Genomic DNA, 19,428 nt, shown 5'->3' with positions numbered 1-19,428 from the left:
CAAGGCAGTAGTAGCCGCTGTGGCCCGAGTGGAATGGGCCATCAGCCCCACAAGAGGATCCTTCTAAGCCAAGGAATAACAGGCCTTAATGCACAGAACACCTCACCGAGAGATGGTCCACTTGTGCACTGCCCGCCCCTTCTTAGCACCCACATAATTAACGAAGATTTGGTCGTCCACCCAGAACTGTTTGGTGCGGTCCAGATAGGAGAGCGCACGTTTTGGTTCCAGACGGTGGAGCTTCTCTTCCTCTTTCGAGGGATGCGGAAAGAAGGTGGGCAAGGTAACAGACTCCCCTATGTGAAAGGCAGTAACCATCTTAAGAAGAAAAGAAGGGTGAGTCCTCAGAACAACCTTGTCCGGATGGACAGAGAGGAAAGCAGGTTTAGAAGAAAGAGCCTGGAGCTCACTCACTCTTCTGGCAGAGGTGATGGCAACCAGGAAAGCAGTCATAAGACGAAGAGGACAATTATGAAGTGGCTCAAAAGGAGCGCACATCAGATAGGTTAACACCAGATTCAAGTCCCACTGAGGCATTATAAAGGGGACAGGAGGAAACATGTGAGCAATGCCTTTTAAGAATCTATTTACAACAGGGGACTTGAAAAGAGAAGCCTGATCAGGAAGCCGTAAGAAGGCAGAAACAGCTGTAAGATATCCCTTGAGGGTGCCCAGAGCAGAGCCCTGCTGGGCTAAAGAAAGAAGAAAGAGGAGAACCTCAGAAAGAGGGGCAGAAAGGGGATCCACAGCCTGTGCTGTGCACCGTGCCACAAATTTGTTCCACCTGCAGGCGTATACCATTTTAGTGGAGGGACGCCTGGCTGCCAGAATGACATCACAGACTTCAGGAGGCAAGTCAAATGGCATCAACTGTCACCGCTCAATCTCCACGCATGGAGGTGGAGGCTGGACAGGTTTGGGTGGAGGACCGTCCCCTGCTGCTGCGACAGACGGTCCTCCTGGAGAGGCAGTCGGATCGGGGGATCAAGCGATAGACTGAGTAGCTCGGGATACCAGTATCTTCGTGCCCAATCCGGAGCCACAAGGATGACTTGGGCCAGGTCGCGCCTGATTTTCTTCAGCACTCTGGGCAGAAGTGGTATAGGAGGAAAGGCGTATAACAGACCGCAACTCCACTCGCGACAAAAAGCGTCTCCGAGCGAGTGCCGCCTTGGAAATTCCAACGCGCAGAACTGCTGACATTGCGCGTTCTCTTCGGTGGCGAATAGATCTAACCAAGGCTCTCCCCACTGCAGAAAGAGTCCTTGCGCCACGTCCGAGTTCAGACGCCATTCGTGATCCATCATGCACCGGAGGCTGAGTTCGTCCGCCCTGGCTTTCAGAGAGCCCGCCAGGTGTTGAACCACCAGGGTGATGCCATGATGTTTCAGCCATGTCCAGAGGTGCAGAGCCTCCTGACAAAGGGTCCACCACCCCACCCGCCCTGTTTGTTGCAATACCACATGGCGGTGGTGTTGTCCGTGAACACCTGCACTACACTTCCCAGGACAGAGGGAAGGAATGCCTTCAGTGCAAGCCAGATCACCCGCAGCTCCAATAGGTTGATATGGATCCGGGACTCCGCCGGAGACCATAGGCCTCTGATCTCTGCCTCTCCCATGTGGCCTCCCCATCCCTGGAGGGATGCATCAGTCACCACTACGTGCTCCGGTTGGGGTAGGGATCTGCCGCAGACCCAATCGCGGTCCGTGAGCCACAACTGCAACTGTTTAGCAGTGCCCTCCGAGATCAAGACGTGGTCAGACAGGTTGTCCCAATGTTGAGCCCACTGGAACTACAGGTCCCACTGCAGAGCCCACATCCGCCACCTGGCGTGATGTACTAGCAGGATGCACGAGGCCATCAGACCCAGCAGCCGTAGGGGCATCCTGACCGAAACTCTGGATAAAGGCTGAAAGATCGGAGTCAGCCTGAATATCCCGAACCCGCTGTTCAGGAGGATAGACTGAAAACTGCGCCAAGTCCAGAACCGCTCCGATGAAGAGGAGCTTCTGGGAGGGACTCAGATGTGACTTCGGCACATTGATGGAGAACCCCAGCAAATGCAGGTGGTCGGCCGTAGTCTGGAGGTGTTCGGGGCGAGCCCGCCTTCAACAACCAGTCGTCGAGATAGGGGAAGACAGGAACCCTTAATCTGCGCAGATGAGCTGCGACCACCGCCATCACTTACGTGAACACCCGGGGGGCACTGGTGAGGCCGAAGGAGAGCACGGTAAAATGAAAGTGCTCGTGGCCTACCGTGAACCGCAGGTAACGCCGGTGGGCCGGCAGGACGGGGATGTGGGAATAAGCATCTTGCAAGTCCAACGCTACCATCCAGTCTCCAGGGTCTAGGGCAGCCAGAACCTGAGCTAAAGTCAGCATCTTGAACTTCAATTTCCAGAGGAAGCCATTGACGTTCCGGATGTCCAAGATGGGGTGCAGGCCCCCTTTGTCCTTCATGGGGACCAGAAAGTAGTGGGAACAACTACCACTTCCTACTTCTGGCCCAGGAACGCGCTCGATGGCCCCCTTGGCCAAGAGGGCCGTAACTTCCTGCTGGAGAAGCACCAAGTGATCCCCCGACATGCGGTGGCACCGAGGTGGCATGGCCGGAGGGAAAGACTGAAAGGGAAGAGAATAACCCTTGCAAATGATCTGCAACACCCACTCGTCCGATGTGACATCGCGCCAGTGGTGGAGGTGGTGGCGGACCCTGCCACACACTGGCGTGGGGTGCTCCACAAATCTCGGATTAGGAAGATTTGGAGGTAGAAGCAGTGGGGATGGAGGTGGACTGCCCCCCACGCTGATTCCCAGAGCCGCCCCTGCAGAAGCCACGGAGAGGCTGGTTCTGCACAGGCTTGTTGAAAGAACGTGCCTGGGTGCCCCTGCATTGGCCACGAAAGGAACGAAACCCAGGAGTGGCTGGGCTCTTAGTGGAAAGAGACAAGGACTTGGTCATGGCCCGCGAGTCCTTCCTTAAAGCGCTCCAGCGCACTGTCAGCCTTATCGCCAAACAGGCGAGTGCCATCAAAGGGCATGTCAATGAGCAAGCTCGGGACATCAGGCGAGAACCCAGTGGATCGCAACCAAGCGTGGTGACGCAGCGCCACAGTCGTAGAAATCGCCCTGCCTAACGAGTCAGCGGTGTCCAAACCACACCGAATGGCGAACTTAGCCGCATCCTTACCCTCAGCAACTGCCTGGGAACGCACAGCCTGGACCTCCTCAGGACACTGAGGTAACACCTGAGCAACCGTGTCCCACACCACGTGGAAATAGCAGCCCAACATACAGGCGGTGTTCACCGACAGCAGCCCCAAGCTGGCCGACGAGAACAACCGCTTACCAAACTGCTCCAGCTTTTTAGAATCCTTATCCTGTGGAGCCGTGGGAAAGGCACTCTGCGACTTCGAGGCTTGGATGACCAGACTCTCAGTCGTGGGAGGAGAGGTCAGAAACGCGGAGTCACCAGGCACCGGGCGGTGACACATGGCAACATTCTTACCCACAGGGACCCCTGTGGCCGGCCGCAACCAAGTGATCAACAGGACGTCGGTGAGGGCGTCGTTGAAGGGCAGCAGTGGCTCCGACGAAGTCAAAGCCGTCTGGAGCACCTCAGTAAGGAGGTTAGGTTTGAGGGCTACTGTAGGAAGATCAAGATTGAGGACCTCAGCAGCCCAACTGAGCACCATTGTGTAGGAAGCGCCCACCTCCATCGCAGGGGGGTGGGGGGTGGGGGAAGGCAAACCCCAGGTCAGAAGAGACATCTAGGTCGCCGGTGTCCTCCAGATAGTCCACCCAGTCTTGCTCAGAGACACATTGATGGGCAAGAGGGTTGTCGGACCCCTCCCAGTCATCCTCCACCTCCGTCACAGGATGTAGGAGAGTAGGGTCTGCTATCCTATGGTCACCCCAAATTTTTGCTTTTTGCTTCACTGGTTTTTGACATATTGAGGCTGTGGGCCTGCTGATCAGACCCCCAGCCTGCTGTTCTCTCTACTAAATTGACACTATGCACTTCAGGTGCATACCCAATTGGAATTGGATCACCCTGTGAGCCCCTGTACCAGTGTACACTAGGTACCCAGGGCATTGGTGTATTTAAGGCCTACCAGGGGCTGAAGCATGTATTGTGCCACCCCTGGCCTAACAATTTGACACAACTGGCTGATCACTCAGCTGGGGTAAGTTGGTGTAACCACCTCTTACTTAGGTGTAGTATACCTATGCCTAACCTTAAATGGGACACATGTTAACCTATAAGTCACTCATATGGCAGGCCTTAACAATCCTGAAGGCAGAGTGCTTGGTTCCATGTGAGATGGTGCTCTGGTATGAGCTGAGCCTGTCTGCAGTGGTCGGAACAACTTCCTTCTACCGTTTCCAGATATCGCCATACCATATACTCTTAAGTGCATTATGAACCTCGCGGTTAAATGCTATCTTTGGTTTGGCTTTATCTAAACATGTCGAGTAAGGTGTCATACGAATTGGAATACTAACCCCTCGCCAATTCTGGCGACAGGGTTAGCATTCCACCCTTCTAGAGGGACACAACATGTACAGATCCTGAAACCCGGGTAAAATCAGACATAGCCTCAGCTGTACTACTCTTCCCCGGACAGAGGGAAGGAATGCCTTCAGTGCAAGACGAATCGCCCGTAGCTCCAAAAGGTTGATGTGAAGCTCGGACTCCGCCGGAGACCAGAGGCCTCTGATCTACGCCTTTCCCATGTGGCCGCCCCATCCCAAAAGGGAGTTAACCGTCACCACAGTGTCGTGTGATTGGGGAAGGGAGAGGGATCCAATCCTGGTTTGAAAGCCACCACTGCAGTAGTCGGGCAGTGTAGGAGAGTAGGGTCTGCCTTCTATGTTCACCCCCACTTTTTGTTTTTGCTTCACTGATTTTCGACTTAGATGTGGCTGTGGGCCTGCTAATCAGACCCACAGCACAGCTGTTCTCTCTCTAAATTCACACTATGTACTTTAGGTACATAAACCAATTGGTAAGGATCACCTTCTAGGGCCCTGTACAGTGTACCTTAGGTACCCAGGGCATAGGTGTACCCTAGGCCTACCAAGGGCTGCAGCATGTATTATGCCACCCCTGGTCTGGCCTTCCAATCAGACAACTGGCTGATCACTCAGCTGGGGCAAGGTCGTGTAATCACCCCTTGCTTAGGTGTAGTATCCCTATACCTACCTTATATATAGACACATGGGTAACCTATCAGTCACTCTTATGGCAGGCGTTAACAATTCTGAAGGCAGAGTGCTTGGTAACATGTGAGATGGTGCTCTAGCATGAGCTGAGCCTGTCTGCAGCTTTCGGAACCATGTCCTTATAGCTGTTCTATGATATCGCCTACCATATACTCTTAAAGTGCCTTATAATCCTCACGGTTATGGTAACTATGGTTTGGCTTTATCAAAACATGTCGTGTAAGGTGTCTAACACTTTGGAATAATACCCCCATACCATTTCTGGCGATGAGGATAGTATTCCTCCCTTCTAGAGGGAGAAGACATGTTGAAGACCTACTACCCGGTTAAAGTTAACCAGAGCCCCAGCATCACAAAATGGATGCTGCTGCCACAGACACAAGTCTGACCTCCTGCTGCTGGGAGTCCTTCCAGCGAGGGAGGCTTGGACAATAGGTTTCCTGCCTTGGGAGGTGCTAGCACCACCCTAGACAGGACTTAGTGTATTGGGGCAGTGAGGGATGAATGAAACGAGACACTGCCTGGGGCACACAAGGTGTCGCATGCATAGTCCGGTTCAAACCGGTGCTGGGGCACTCCAGCCCCAGTCCTGGCGTGAAACTGGACAAAGGGAAGGGGTTAACCACCCCCCTCCCTGGTCCCACCCATAGGAGGGACCTAGCAGGTAACTCAGCCCACCAGATTAGTATAAGAGTGGGAGCTGAGTCCCTAGGACTTTGGATTATCCTGATAACTGAAACTTGAACAGAAACTCTGGACCTTCGACATTCGACTACGGAAGAAGACTGAAGAATATCCCTTGTGGCCAAGGAGTGGCCACCCTGTGCAAACAGGCACCATCAAGCGACCTGCCGTTTGCTTTGCCTAAAGTTCTACAAGGAACCAACTGCAGAGCCCGACCAGCGCCTTGACTTCCAGACTTCTCCGACCCTGATACACATCCACAGCAAAGCTGAGATCCGTGGAGGCGACTAGAGACGTGGGACCGGCTACCTGGGAAAATTGGCTACTAGCTTCCAGCGCAGCTTCTGAGGCACCCTCGAAGTTGTGCTCTGGGGATTGAGAAGCCCCAACCCCGAGCACCATCTGCACCGAAGATCAGCCCTCCACACTCCACGAGTTCTGCGTGGGGCCCTTCTGCATTTTCCTGCTCGACACGTCTGTCCGGTTGCTTGCCCGTTGGCTAGTAACCTCTGCGACGACGAACCCTTGACTTCTCACCGCTTGTTTGGCTCCTCCAGACTGGCCCTTGCTTCCCTGTGAAAGAGAAGCACCTCAGGCATTCCTGGTCTACAACTGAAGCGAATCCTTCATTCTGCGTGGGTTGCGCTTGCCAAGGCTTGTTGTGTCCCAACTCGACATCGACGCCGCCAACAGCAAGAGCCCTCGTGGGACAGCTCGCCTCCTGGTTCTGGTCGTCCTCGACGCCTCCTGGTACCCGTGGCTGCTGCGACAAGCCTCACCTCTTCACCTGCATCTTCACGACATCGCCTGGTTCCTTCCCGGCTCCTGGCTGGTGACCTAGACTCTGTCCCTTCTGCTTGCAGGTATCCTCCTTCTTGATTCCATCCTTGGAATCCACCGGACACTCTGCACTGACTGCCTGTCAGCATCTTTTCTTCAGGCATCCATAGGAGTCGACGACTAAACCCGCAGCACGTGGGCTAGGTAACTTGAGTACTCCGGTGCTCACAAGGGTATTGACTATCCTAGTGTCTAGTTTCCAAGTCTCTAACTCCTAGTTCCTTCCGAAGTGTCCTAAAACTCTTAATTTCTATACATTACTATTTCTATCGACTTTAACGCATTACGCGTGAGTGTTTTCACTCTGCACCTTAATCCCGTGGGCCTCCCACTGCCTAGCAACTGATAGGATAGTGTAGCCCCAGCGATTCCCTAGGCCTAACCTGTTTGTGACAGTGGTTCTTATACCACTTACTTAGTATATGGTTTGCGTGGCCCCTAGGGCCTAACTGTATTACTTACCTGTGTGACTTATGTATGCTTAAATAAGACTGTGTTGTACTTACCTCGAATCTCAAAGAGTGCTGAGGGTATTTTGACTAGAATAAATACATTCTATTTTTATAATATATCTGTTGTGGTGTCCTTTCATTTGGTATTCAAGGGATTACAAATGGTATAACAGCTGGCTTCACATGCCATACAGAGTTTAGCCTAAGACTGCTCTTGTCCATGCTACCGCTAGGATAGCTGGTCTATAAGGTTGACTTTACAACCAATCACCATAAGGGTTGTTTGGACTGATACAAGGTGTACACTAGAACTAGTGACATCATATATCAGGCCAACTTCTCACAAGCAGTGCCCTCAGATCTGGACGCAATCCGACAGATTCCCCTGATGCTGCGCCCACTGGAACTTCAGGTCCCACTGCAGTGCCCGCATATGCCACCTGGCATGATCGACCAGCAGGATGCCATGAGGCCCAGCAGCCTCAAGTCATTCTGACCGAAACACGGGGCAGAAGCTGAAAGATCGGAATCATAGCCAGAATATCCCAGACTCGCTGTTCGGGAGGATAGACCCGAAACTACGCCATGTCCAGAACTTCTGCACATTGATGGAGAACCCCACCATGTGCAGGAGGTTGGCCTTAGTCTGGAGGTGGGAGACAACTGCCTGGGGCAAGCCCTCCTTCAACAGCCAGTAGTCAAGACAGGGGAAGACCGAAACCCCTGATCTGCGCAGATAAGCAGCGACCACCGCCATCACTTTCATTAACACCCGAGGGGGGCTGGTAAGGCCAAAGGGGAGCACAGTGAATTGAAAAGTGCTCGTGGCCTACCGTGAACTGCAGACGTAAGAAAAAATCTTCCTCCGAAACTGTTCCAGTCTCTTGGATTCCCTGTCCGGGGGTGCGGTAGGGAATGCACTCTGCGAAGTGGAGGTTTGGACAACCAAGCTCTCAGGGGTGAGGTGTTGGGAGGGGAAAAGGGGGTCGCCCGGAGCCGGGCGATGGCGTCGGGCCACGTTCGTATCCACAAGAGCCTGTGTTGGGCCTGGACCAGGTGCCCAAAAAAACGTCAGAAAGTGCATCATTAAAAGGCAGCAGTGGCTCCGCAGAGGTAGCAGCCGGCTGAAGGTAAGTCCTGATGGCCACTGTAGAGAGTTGGAGGCGGAGAGCCTCGGCCGCCCTACGCAACACCCCTGCGTAACTTGCACCCTCCTCCGTAGCCAAGATAGGAGGAGTTAGCATGCCAAGGTCAGGAGAGGTGTAAAGACCACTGGCATCCCCCAGTTCCTATGCCCAGTCCGGGCCATACCCACATTGAGCTGTGAGAGGGACCTCAGACCCCTCCCAGTCCTCCCCTTCCTCCGAATGCTGATGTACAGGCCGAAAATAAGGAGGTTGGACACAGGGGTAGAAAGGCCCCTGGGCGTCGGAATCGGCGTGGAGTGACAGCGTTCCGGCACAGTGTCCACATCGGGGCTGAATCCGGGGACGACGACGTCTGGTGGCACATGCGACGTTAGAGGTGGTGCCGGTGGAGGTGTCACAAGGTCAACCGGCACCGACCGGGATCCCTGTGGTGCCGGAGCCAACAGCGATGCCGGAGCCGCCGACAGTAAAGGGCGAGGACCCCAGTCGGGGCTGCGGGGCCAGACGGCCCAAAGAGGCGGGACATGACTGACAGAAAATCCAGCAGCTTGGCCGGAGTCACAGACAGACCCGGGAAGGGCAGGTATGCCGACTGCGTAGGTTCCGCCGAGGCCTCGGGGGAAGCACCACCCGCACCCTCAGCTGCGTTGCGCAACGAGCGAGGGGAAGTTGGAGAACAATGATGCTTCTTTGACTTCTTGTGATGCTTCGCCTTACTTGACCCAGAGTGCGAAGACTTCGATCCCGACGAACGATGGTGATGGCTCCGCGACTGATCCCTCGACCTTTCACGGGACCGTGACCATGAGCGGCGCGGAGCAGACTGCCGGACTTGAAGCAACTTTCGGGACCGCTCCTGCAAAGTCTACGGCGCTATGGCCTGGCAGTCGGGGCACGACTTGGGGTCATGGTCGCGCCCCAGGCAGTAGAGACACACGCGGTGCGGGTCCGTCACCAACATCATGCGATGACAGTCCCCACAAGACTTGAAGCCGGGAATCCCTCCGGCACCAGGAGTCGAATGACTCGAAAAACAGACAAAAAGGCCTAATAAAACTCAGTCAAAAAATGACTGGGGGTACCGCTCTCTCCGGATCTGCAGTTGCTGGCGCGGAAAAATAAAGAACTGACATCAGAGCGCGAGGGCGGCGTCTAAGTACCTTCCACGACGTCATCTCGGCGCACCACGACGCCAACGACGGACGCAGAGCCGCATGAAGCAACCTTCCGACGCCCAGGGGTACTGCTGACAAACTTTCCGGATCCAGTCTGGCGCCTGGGAGTAATGCTAAGGTCAGGAATCTATCACTACGTGTTTTTCAGATTAAAAGAATACAATGGAAGTAACAGTTTTAGTGACCGCAATACAGTAAAATAAATCTGATGACATATGTCCCTTATTAGAGTAACACCATTTAAAACCCTTACTTTTTAGACATAAAGGGACAATTACTTACCTTTGATAACGATATATCTGATAGAGTCACAGTCTACCCGCAGATTCCTTAATTTAGAATATCTCCCCAGGCGTCAGACTGGATCCGGAAAATCCTTTTCCCCAGCAATACCTCTGCACGCCGGGAGACGGCGTTGCCTGGCTCCGTCCGGACGTTGTCCATGGAAGTGACGTCAATGGAGCCATATAAGCCACTCCCGGCGTGCTGATGTCAGTTTTCCGCAGGAAACTTTTCTGTGCCAAAACGAGGAGCCGTGCAAAAAACTGCGATAGCATAGGAACAGTGTGTTCAAAAAGAACAAAATTGTTGAAAGAAAAACACCCAGGACCCGGAGGGACTGAAAGGAGCTCACAGAGTTCGTGCTGCGCGCAAGGGACCAACAAAGTGCCAAGCTGTGCCCCTCCTCGACGGGGTAACAACTGTGGCACAAAAGATATGACAAGCCAGGCACAGCTTGTCACCACAGAAGTGAAAGGAAAGAACCACAATATTGAAGCAACACCCTCAAGAGATTTAAGCACTGTAGTAATAAAGAGAACCCAACCCAACCGACTGCCAGAGAAAGGAGGAGGCATACGTGTGGGCGGTGGGAGTAAATGAAAAACAGAATAACTCCACACGTGAGTAGCACAGGTGAACAAGATGCAAAGGTAGTAAAAAGTATAGACCTAAACCACCTTAAAACGTGAACGGAGTGGAGAGCCAAAGGGATCGAAGCTAAACCACACACAGAACAACACACCCTACCCCAGAGTGAGGTGCGAGAGCACACCTCTGGAAGACCAAGGCAACCAGAAAGTGGGGCTAGGTGGAAAAACACCATATTAAAAGGCCTTTGCAGAGTGCAGAGGATGGGCGGGCGTTAAGGAATCTGCGGCTAGACTGTGTCCCTACCAGATACATTGTTACTGAAGGTAAGTAACTGCCCCATCTGATAGAGACATCTAGCCGCAGATTACTTAACTTAGAACAGATACCAAAGCCATACCCCACAAGGAGGAGGGTCTGCGAAACAACCAAGTTCCAGGAGAACACATTCGTCAACTGCTGACGAAAAACAGTGGAAACCGCAATGCCAGGACAACGGGCATCAGACCCATGACCACCTTAGGGAGTATGAACAAGAGATGGTAAGGACACCAAATCCGACGAGGGACGGTGTGAGACCTCTCTCGCCCAGACACAGACTAAAGGAAAACAGAACTAGAAAGGTCCGTGCCAACATGGGAAACAATGCAGCGAGACCTTCAAGAAGGATCCAAGCATCAGTCCCTATAATCCAAGAGCAACGAAGTTCCAAGGGTCAAAACAACCGGACAACGGGAGAGCATACCACCTGAACACACACCACAGTAGAAGCCACAAGGGACAGTTATCAGACTGTCAACCCAAGGACAGGAGCCGCAGCATGAGGCCCGTGGGTGTAAGAAAAAACACAATGTGTACTGCCTAGGACATGTGAACAGCGGCAGGGCCCAAGCCCAGAGCCTAGTTCCAACAGAGACAGAAGAGCCACCATTGAGGAAAGTTCAGGAGGCAGGCATGCAGCCAAACAAATTAAAAGCCATGCGAACACTCCAGTGGCTTGTTGAATCCAGGATATACCCACACGAGACAGGAATGTCGAAACGTACGTGGAGTGACTAATCCTAAATAGGGGAGTCATGCAAGCGGTACTACGGCACTGGTGTGCTGCATAACAGTTAAGAATGCAGCACAAATAACAGGCCCGCCGAGTGGGAAAAATCCTGGTCTCCCGAGAGACAGCGGAAACAGACCATAAGGATAGAAAGAAGGCACAGACAGAGGCCTGGTGCCAAAAGCCTACACTGCCAAAGAACGACACTGTCCACCAAAACGGAGAACGCAGGGAAGAATACACACACAGTTATGCTACCTAAAGAAGCGCCTGTGCCAGAATGGCAGTAAGAACTCAAACCCAGAAAAACATCAGGGGTGCAGCACAGATCCAGTGGCAGAAAGGCATAGACCAACGAAAATCCCTGAGAACTAGGAATATGCACAGGACAGGAAGGGACAACCGGACCCCATGTCCCGCAAGAAGCAAGGAACCGGAGACCGTGCCAGGGAAGACCCGGTGAGAGCAGGTCACCAGTAGGCGATGGACACAAGCTAAACAGGCCACTTAATTGAGGCTCAGCAGCAGGATGAGTAGGCCAATGCTCCACTGGCACCTGCGCTGGAGAGCAGCGAAATAACTCAGGGGGTGGTAAACCCTCCAGAACCACGGCCTCCACCAATAAAGCTGGAGACGGTACTGGCGTCGAGCAGCGGCGAGGCGACGTCGAGCAAGCCTCGGAGACCTCTGAAAAGGCCCCGAATGGCAGAGTGGACCAAGCGTCGGCGACCTCCAAAAAGGCCTCGCCTGCCCGAGTTGAGCCGGCGTTCTCTGTAAAGGCCTAGACCCTTCGAGCCGGCAACCTCCGAAGAGGCCTCGACTCCGAGACGAGCCGGCGTCAGAGACCTCCGAAAAGGTCCCAACCTCCGAAGAGGCCTAGACTCCCCGAGTTGAGCCTGTGCCGGCGACCTCCGAAGAGGCCTCGACCCTTCGAGTGGAGCCGGCATCGGCGACCTCCAAAAAGGTCCCGACTGTCAGAGTCGAGCCGGCGACCTCCGAAAGGGCCGCGAACGCTCGGAGTCGGACCGGCAGCAACGTACGAGTTACTTACCATCGGTAACGATGTATCTGGTACAGACGATTCTAGCCGCAGATTCCTTCACGTAGAATTATCCCCAGGCGTGAGACTGGATCCAGAAACTTTTTGCCACAGCATCACTGCGCGCCGGGGGTGGGGCGACATCACGCGACTCTGCCCAGGCGTCGGCGGCGTACGTGACGTCAGCGAGGTCACATAAGACCCACCCACATCAGTTTTCTTCGGAGATCTTTTCCGCACCACAACACGGAATCACCAGATGAACTGTGGAAGCATGGGAACAGTGTGCGCAGAGCAGAAAAAATGGGAAAGAAACGGTGAAAAACCAACACCACCAGAGTAGTGCCAACACCGCAGAACCCAAGGGCAGGGAAAGAAGAGAGAAGAAGCAGGAACCTGCACAGTCACCATGCCAGCACAGACAACTTCCCATCCCTGTGCCCCAGAGGCAACAGCATACGTAAAAGCCATGGCACACGTAGGCAATCCACCCCCCCCCATCCTGAGCAAGGAATGGAACCAGTCCCAAGACAGACAGGGACAACAAAACCTCCAAGCCACCCCAACCTAGAGGGCAACCACCCACAAGGATAAGGGCAAGACATGGCCAGAGGATCCTCAAACCAGAGGACAGCAATGGGAGGGAGGGGAGGAAGGACAAGGATAGAAGAAATCCCCCCCCAAACCTGGAGTAGCCAGAGCAGCAGGGCACCGGTGCACCGGAACCCCATCCTCCAAAGAACCAAGGGAGGAATGAACCTCAACCCCGGACGGCACCACCAGTCAAGAACAAGGAAGGCACTCACAGGAGAGACAGCCCCCCCCACCGGGAGGCTAGATGGGCTCAGGAATGCGACCCGAGCCCCGGCGACCTCCCGCGACACCACAGAGACCCCCGCGGGGGTTTATGGGGAAGCAGACGCCGTGGCCTGAAGGAGGCGCCCCAGAGGAGCTGCACCCCAACAGCACCTTATCTTCCAAGCCTGGATCCGACCCAGCCGGAGCCGGAGACACCGGAGGCGCTGCGGAGGGCCCTGCGCAGGGCGAGGGATCCACTGACGCCCCAGGAGGGGAAGGAGGAGATGCCAGCGAGGCCTGCAAAGCCGCCGCTTAAGTCTCCATTTGGACTCTCGATGACCCAACACTGGGAACCTGAGGATAGGACGACATGCGGGGCCACATCACTCGCGGAGAGTCCACACCTCCAGTAGGCCGGAAACCAGCCACCGGGGACAAACTGCGACACTTACCCACCGGGGAGCGACACTCACGGCCGGACCTGAACCCGTCCGCCGAAGCAGACCAAGGGGAGGACGTCGACCTGGAGAGACGCGCTGAGAGAAGTTTCATCCGGCGCTCCCACCGCGACTTCAGCTTCAACTTTTGGCACGCCACACAATCTGTGGTGCCGTGATCCTCCCCCAAACACCACATGTAAATGAGGTGAGGGTCCGTCACCGACATCAGACACCCACAAAACGTGCAAATTTTAAAGCCCGAAGGCATTCGCACACTGTTCCACCAAAAAGAATGGAAGAAAGGGGGCCTTAAACAGGCCCGGAGCAAGGAACGGATCCACGTTGCACACGGAAAAGGAAAAAACTGATGTGGGTGCGCCGGGGCGGGACTTGTGACCTCGCTGACGTCACGCTGACGACGCCTGGGTGGAGTCGCGTGATGTCACCCCGCTCCCGGCGTGCAGGGATGCTGTGGCAAAAAGTTTCCGGATCCAGTCTCACGCCTGGGAAAAACTACGTGAAGGAATCTGCGGCTAGTAGTCTCTATCAGATTCAACAATCCCAGAGGTGGAAACATGCGGGAGAGTGTACGGCGAAGCGGTGTCGTCGACCGTGCCACAGCCACCTCCAGCGATGCCGCAGTGCTATGGAAGGGCTAGACGTCGTGGGATGCCCCTCCGGGCCGTGTCCCGATGTTGCAGCGACTGTGGTGTCAGTCAGGGCACTCAGTTGAGACGAGGGTAAACCTGCCGGCGGTGTCCCAACCTGATTCCCTACCCTACCCCCCCCCCCCCCACCCCGAGGGGCCAGGAGGCGCGCCAGGAAGGGGGGTCAAATGCTTATCTGAGGTAGGCGAATGACGGCGACGGTTCTAAGACCTACCCTGAACAAGAACGTCCTCCCGTGAAAACTGGCGCCGCGTGGACAACTCCGCTGGAGAAGGAGACCTGCGTCGCAAGGGGTCCGTTCGGGACATCTGGGCAGACAGCAGCTACAAGCGGCATTCCGGTGGCAAGCAGCGCACTCCACGGAGTCATGGTGCTCTCCCAAGCACCACAGACAGATGTCGTGAAGGTCCATCGCTGACCTCTGTTGCGAGCAGGACTGGCACAGTGTGAAGCCCGCAAGGGGCATCAAACACACTGTTCCTGAACGCAAAAGGCGTAGAAAAGGCCTGTAAGTAACAAAAACAGGCCCGAGGTATTACTTTCCCGGATCCGTGTTAGGAAGGGGAAAAGAAGAAAACTTACGTCGGCACGCCGGCATGGGCTTATATGGCTCCATTGACATCACTTCCGTGGACGACATCAGGACGGAGCCGGCCGACGCCACCTCCCGGTGTGCAGAGGTATAGCTGGGAAAAATGATTTTCCGGATCCAGTCTGACGCCTGGGGAGATATTCTAAGTTAAGGAATCTGAAGCTAGATGTCTCTATCAGATTAAAAAGACTTTCAACTCTCACAGCAGTCCTGATGTTGTGCACTTTGGTAACAAAAGATTAAGTATTTCTCAAGGAAATTGACCAACAAAACCATCTGGTACTTGGAGTAGTATCAGCCTCTTCAGTACACAAGGACAAAGGTGTACAGACAGGTTGCCCCCAAACCTTCACTATGAATAAACTAATGCAGCAATAACAGAACGGAGTCGGATGGGGCAGGGCTTTATCCAACAAACAGATTGGTTATATCAGGCATCAATATGAAAGAAGAGTCCATGACAAGAGCAGCAACCGCTGCCTGGGGGACACCGTGCAAAAGTGTGGATCAGCTGATCTCCACAGTGACAAACTTAAGTGAACAGCTCTTGCCAACCCGTAAAACAACTTGAGAATGAATGCTAGTGAACCGACAAAACAAGAACAAAATTACTGACTGCATATTTGGGTTTAATCCACAATAAAGAATTCAACTCTGTTGCAGGACTTTCACTGCGCCAGGGTCAGCCTCTGGGTATCTTGGGCAGTACAATTACTGGGTAAATGAAGCCTCCACTGCTGAATTTTGAGTGCAACCCGAAAGTCTCTGGTTTAACTTGTAAATAGGCATAGTCCGCACTCCATCCCATGAGGATGGCAAAATTAGCATTACACTTGATAAGTGGTTATTTGTGTAAATAATTAATATTCCAGGAGCCTTTGATTACTACACATAAGTGAAAGTAAGACATTAGGAAAATATCTGACTCACATCCTAACAGCGTTACAGGCCATTGCTTGGTTTGGAACACCTAATCACAGCTCTTCATTTCCCAACTTTCAAGACCTACCAGTCACTCTTCATTCAATTCAAACAAGTACCTCCTCTTGAATGGCTGGTGGGAGGGCAGCCAGAAACTCAGGACTGACTTCAGACAAGCCAGCACTGCTCACCACCGGTGGAGGCACCACAGGCTCAGCAGTGGGAAGAGGACGAGCAGGCGGGCGGATTCCCAGCTGATTCTGAAGAACCTCCCTCCTGATGTCTTCAGGCAGAGCAGCCAAAAAGGATGGATCCACGCCTTCTGGTAAATTGATACCTGTTTGCAAGGGAAACAATGAATAGAATAAGAAATGGTCCTGGCAGGTAAGGAATGAAACAGTGGGATTGAACATGCAGGTCTGGATGAAATCCTAATAAAAGCACTGGAATATTCAGAGTGAATGATAAGCACATCAGATTTAAAACCATACAAACATGCAAAATAATTAAAGTGTACAAGTTGTATTAACCCACTGCAAGACGAAACTCTAAACTGTGGCAAATTTGCCAATTATAGCAAAAGTTCAAGTCCGCCAGACCAGAATTCTGCAATGTTCAGATGCAAGGCAAATCAAGTTACTAACCTTTGGTAACGCTCTTCCTGGTGGATACCCTAACAGCAAATTCCTCACCTTAGAATATTCCCCAGCTAGATCCAGAACATGTTGCAGCAGTGTTCATGTGCACTGCTAGGGGGCAGTCTGCACCTCCGCGCTGGCTTCCTAGTGCCCCAAAAGTGACAGAGTGGAGCGACATAAAAGCATCACCCCTATACACTGACATGAGTTACTTGTCTCTTTTCCGCGCAGTTGAACAATTGTTGATAATAGTGTGCTGAGTACTAACTTGGGACCCTTTTTTAGATATCACAAAAAAACACCCTAAAAAAATGAAGCGAGGAATCTGCGGCTCGAAAGACTCCATCGGAAAGAATGTTACCCACGGAAAGTAACAAACAAGTTACTTACCTTGGTTAACACTCTTTCTGATAGAGACTATCTAGCCGCAGATTGCTCACCTTTTGAATATCCCAAGACGTCGGACTGGATCTGGAAGCTTTCCAGCAGTACCTCTGCACCTGTAGGTGGAGCCGTTCAGCTCTGCAGTGATGCAGTTCTGGTCCGCAAATGATGTGTGAAGCTCATATAGGCGCCACTCCCACACACTGACATCAGTTGCTATCAAGGACTGTCTGGGGCCACAGACGCAGAGCCCCAAACACAAATTGGTGTGGCCAGTGTGCAAATTCCGAGACTTGGGATCTTAAGGGATAGAGTTGAGTTACAGAATGAGGGGGGGGGGGGGGGGGGGGGGGGGGAAAGAATCGGTGAGTAATCTGTGGCTAGTTGTAAGAAAGTGGGTTTCTGTAGCAGTAACCCCCCCCCCTTTTGTTGCCAGACTACTGATGCTCTTTGACTGTGTGCTCTGGGGCCCTGCCAATCAGGACCTGGGGCCCTGCCAATCAGGACCCCAGGGCCTGTGTTTTCCCCAAAACAAAACCAAATTGGCAACTCTGGCCAGAGGTAGGTCCCTGGTAAATGGTACCGCATGTACCCAGAGCACTGTGACCAGAGAAGGCTCCTAAGGGCTGCAGCACCAACTGTGCCACCCCTAGGGGCCCTGTACCTTTTCACAAACACAGCCTTGCTGGCTGCGTGTCTTGGTACAGATCAAAAGTGAAGAGTCGACATGGCACACATCCCTGTGTGCCATACCTACCAACCACTGCCCTGGCCTAGGTCAGTCACCCCTCTGGCTGGGTGCACTATGCCAGTGGTGAGGGCATAGAGGCATGAGCCCTGTGCCCCTACAGTGTCTGAGTTCATTCTCAGACATTGTAAGTGCAGTGCTGCCATTAAGAGTATATGGTGGGAGGTCGTCATCATGAAATCCACAGCACCATGATGGATACACTGAAGTCTGGGAAGTTTGGTATTAAACTTCTCAGCACATTGTACCCACACTGATGCCAGTGTGAGTTTCAATGTAAAACGCACAACAAAGGGCATTTTAGAAATGCCCCCTGAACTCGACCCCCAACCAGTGTCCCGACTGAGTGGCTGCTTAGGCTGCCACCCACCAGACGTGTTGCTGGACCCCTGGGTCGAGAGCCATCTGCTCTCGAAGGTCTGCAACAATGCACATCCTGGGCGAGGTGCTAGGTCCTCTCCCCCAGGATGGGCAGGGGAAGCTTTAAAGGCCTGCCGCCTTTGTGAGCTTCTCCAGACCACCTGCTGTACTCAGCAACTGGTCCCCACTGGTTCTACACCCCACTTTGGGCGGGAGAACCGGCGGAAAAAACAAGTGAGGAAAAGAGGTGTGCCCACCTCTGCCAACTCCACCCCTAAGGTGGGGGAGGCGAGGTGAAGCACAACCTCGAGTCCCCGCCATCTTGAGGATGGGGAGACCCAGCCAACCACGGACAGGCTCCTGTCCCCTCCCACTGGAGAGTGGCAGAATAGGGGGTGTACCCACCCCAGGAAAGGGACCCATTGGTCCCTGCCCTTTACCTACCTGTAACGCCTCTAAATTTAGTATTTAGGGGCACCCTGAGCCTTCCTTCCTCAGATCCAGCAACCACAAGAAAAAGAAGAGGACGAGAAGCCGTGCAGAGCTAAGAGGACGCCGCCCACTGACTTGGCCCCAGCCCTACTGGCCTGTCTCCCCCTTGAACCTGCTCCTGCAAAAACCCGGCGTTTCCAGCGGACAGCAACCACAAAAACGCCGGAGGACCTGCCTGCCTTCACTTTCCAAGCAGTTTCTCCAGTGGACGTGTTTGAAATGCAGCTTCTGGTGCCAGCCAGGACCCTCAAATTCAGCCCACTCTGCACCTGCCGAACCTGGCCCGAGCGGAAAAATACCAGGAGGAGGTCCCACCAGTGATCCTGACCCGAGATCTGGCGACCCCTGACCTGCCTCAAGCCTCCTGACAACGCCTGCAGCCTCAATCCAGAAAACCCCCGCTCCCGCGACCAGAGAAGGTAAGAAAATCCGACGTCCCAAGCCACCCCTGCACCAGACGCCCCACGGCATTGTGTGCCCAACCCAGCGGTGCCTAACCAACCCTCAACATCCCAACTTAACCCTCGAAGTGGTGGTCACTCCTGGAAGATCCTCGTCCCAGAGTCTGCAGGTTTTCTTTGCTTTGTCCCGGAGAATCTCCAATGAAATCAACAGGGCACCAGACCTCAAAACAGCACCCTGCACCCGGCTACCCTAGTGACGCTGAGGGTGCCCCTTTGGTGCTAACTTGGTCCCCAACTTGCGCTGAGCTTAACCCTAGGAGCTTTGCTCCCACAATCCTGTGGCCTGCTTGCCAGCAGCCACCAACCGGAGCCCCCCATCCTCCATAGGATAACATTGGTCCTCAACACCCTGCACCCGGCCGCCCTAGTGCCACAGGGGGTGCAACAACAGTGAATCACTGACCCTGGGAGACCCTTGAGTCTTGCCCCAGAACC

At 53.8% G+C, this 19,428-nt stretch overlaps 1 protein-coding gene across 5 annotated transcripts in view; it reads right to left on the bottom strand.

The window, feature by feature from the left end:
- The window catches only part of HUWE1 (HECT, UBA and WWE domain containing E3 ubiquitin protein ligase 1), a 1,878,220-nt gene that overhangs the window by 380,978 nt on the left and 1,477,814 nt on the right, over nt 1–19,428 (bottom strand). For 3 of the 5 annotated variants that reach the window (XM_085629865.1, XM_085629862.1, XM_085629863.1), the window contains one exon: nt 16,028–16,244. In XM_085629865.1, the coding sequence (XP_085485991.1) occupies nt 16,028–16,244 (217 nt within the window). Of the gene's footprint in view, nt 1–16,026; nt 16,245–19,428 lie in introns of all 5 variants that reach the window. The other 2 variants (XM_085629866.1, XM_085629867.1) reach the window with 1 other exon arrangement.

This window comes from Triturus cristatus, chromosome 10, assembly GCF_964204655.1.
Source record: "Triturus cristatus chromosome 10, aTriCri1.1, whole genome shotgun sequence".
NCBI lineage: Eukaryota > Metazoa > Chordata > Amphibia > Caudata > Salamandridae > Triturus > Triturus cristatus.
The sequence above is the reverse complement of the archived record's forward strand: the minus strand, read 5'-3'. Positions and strand labels throughout refer to the sequence as shown.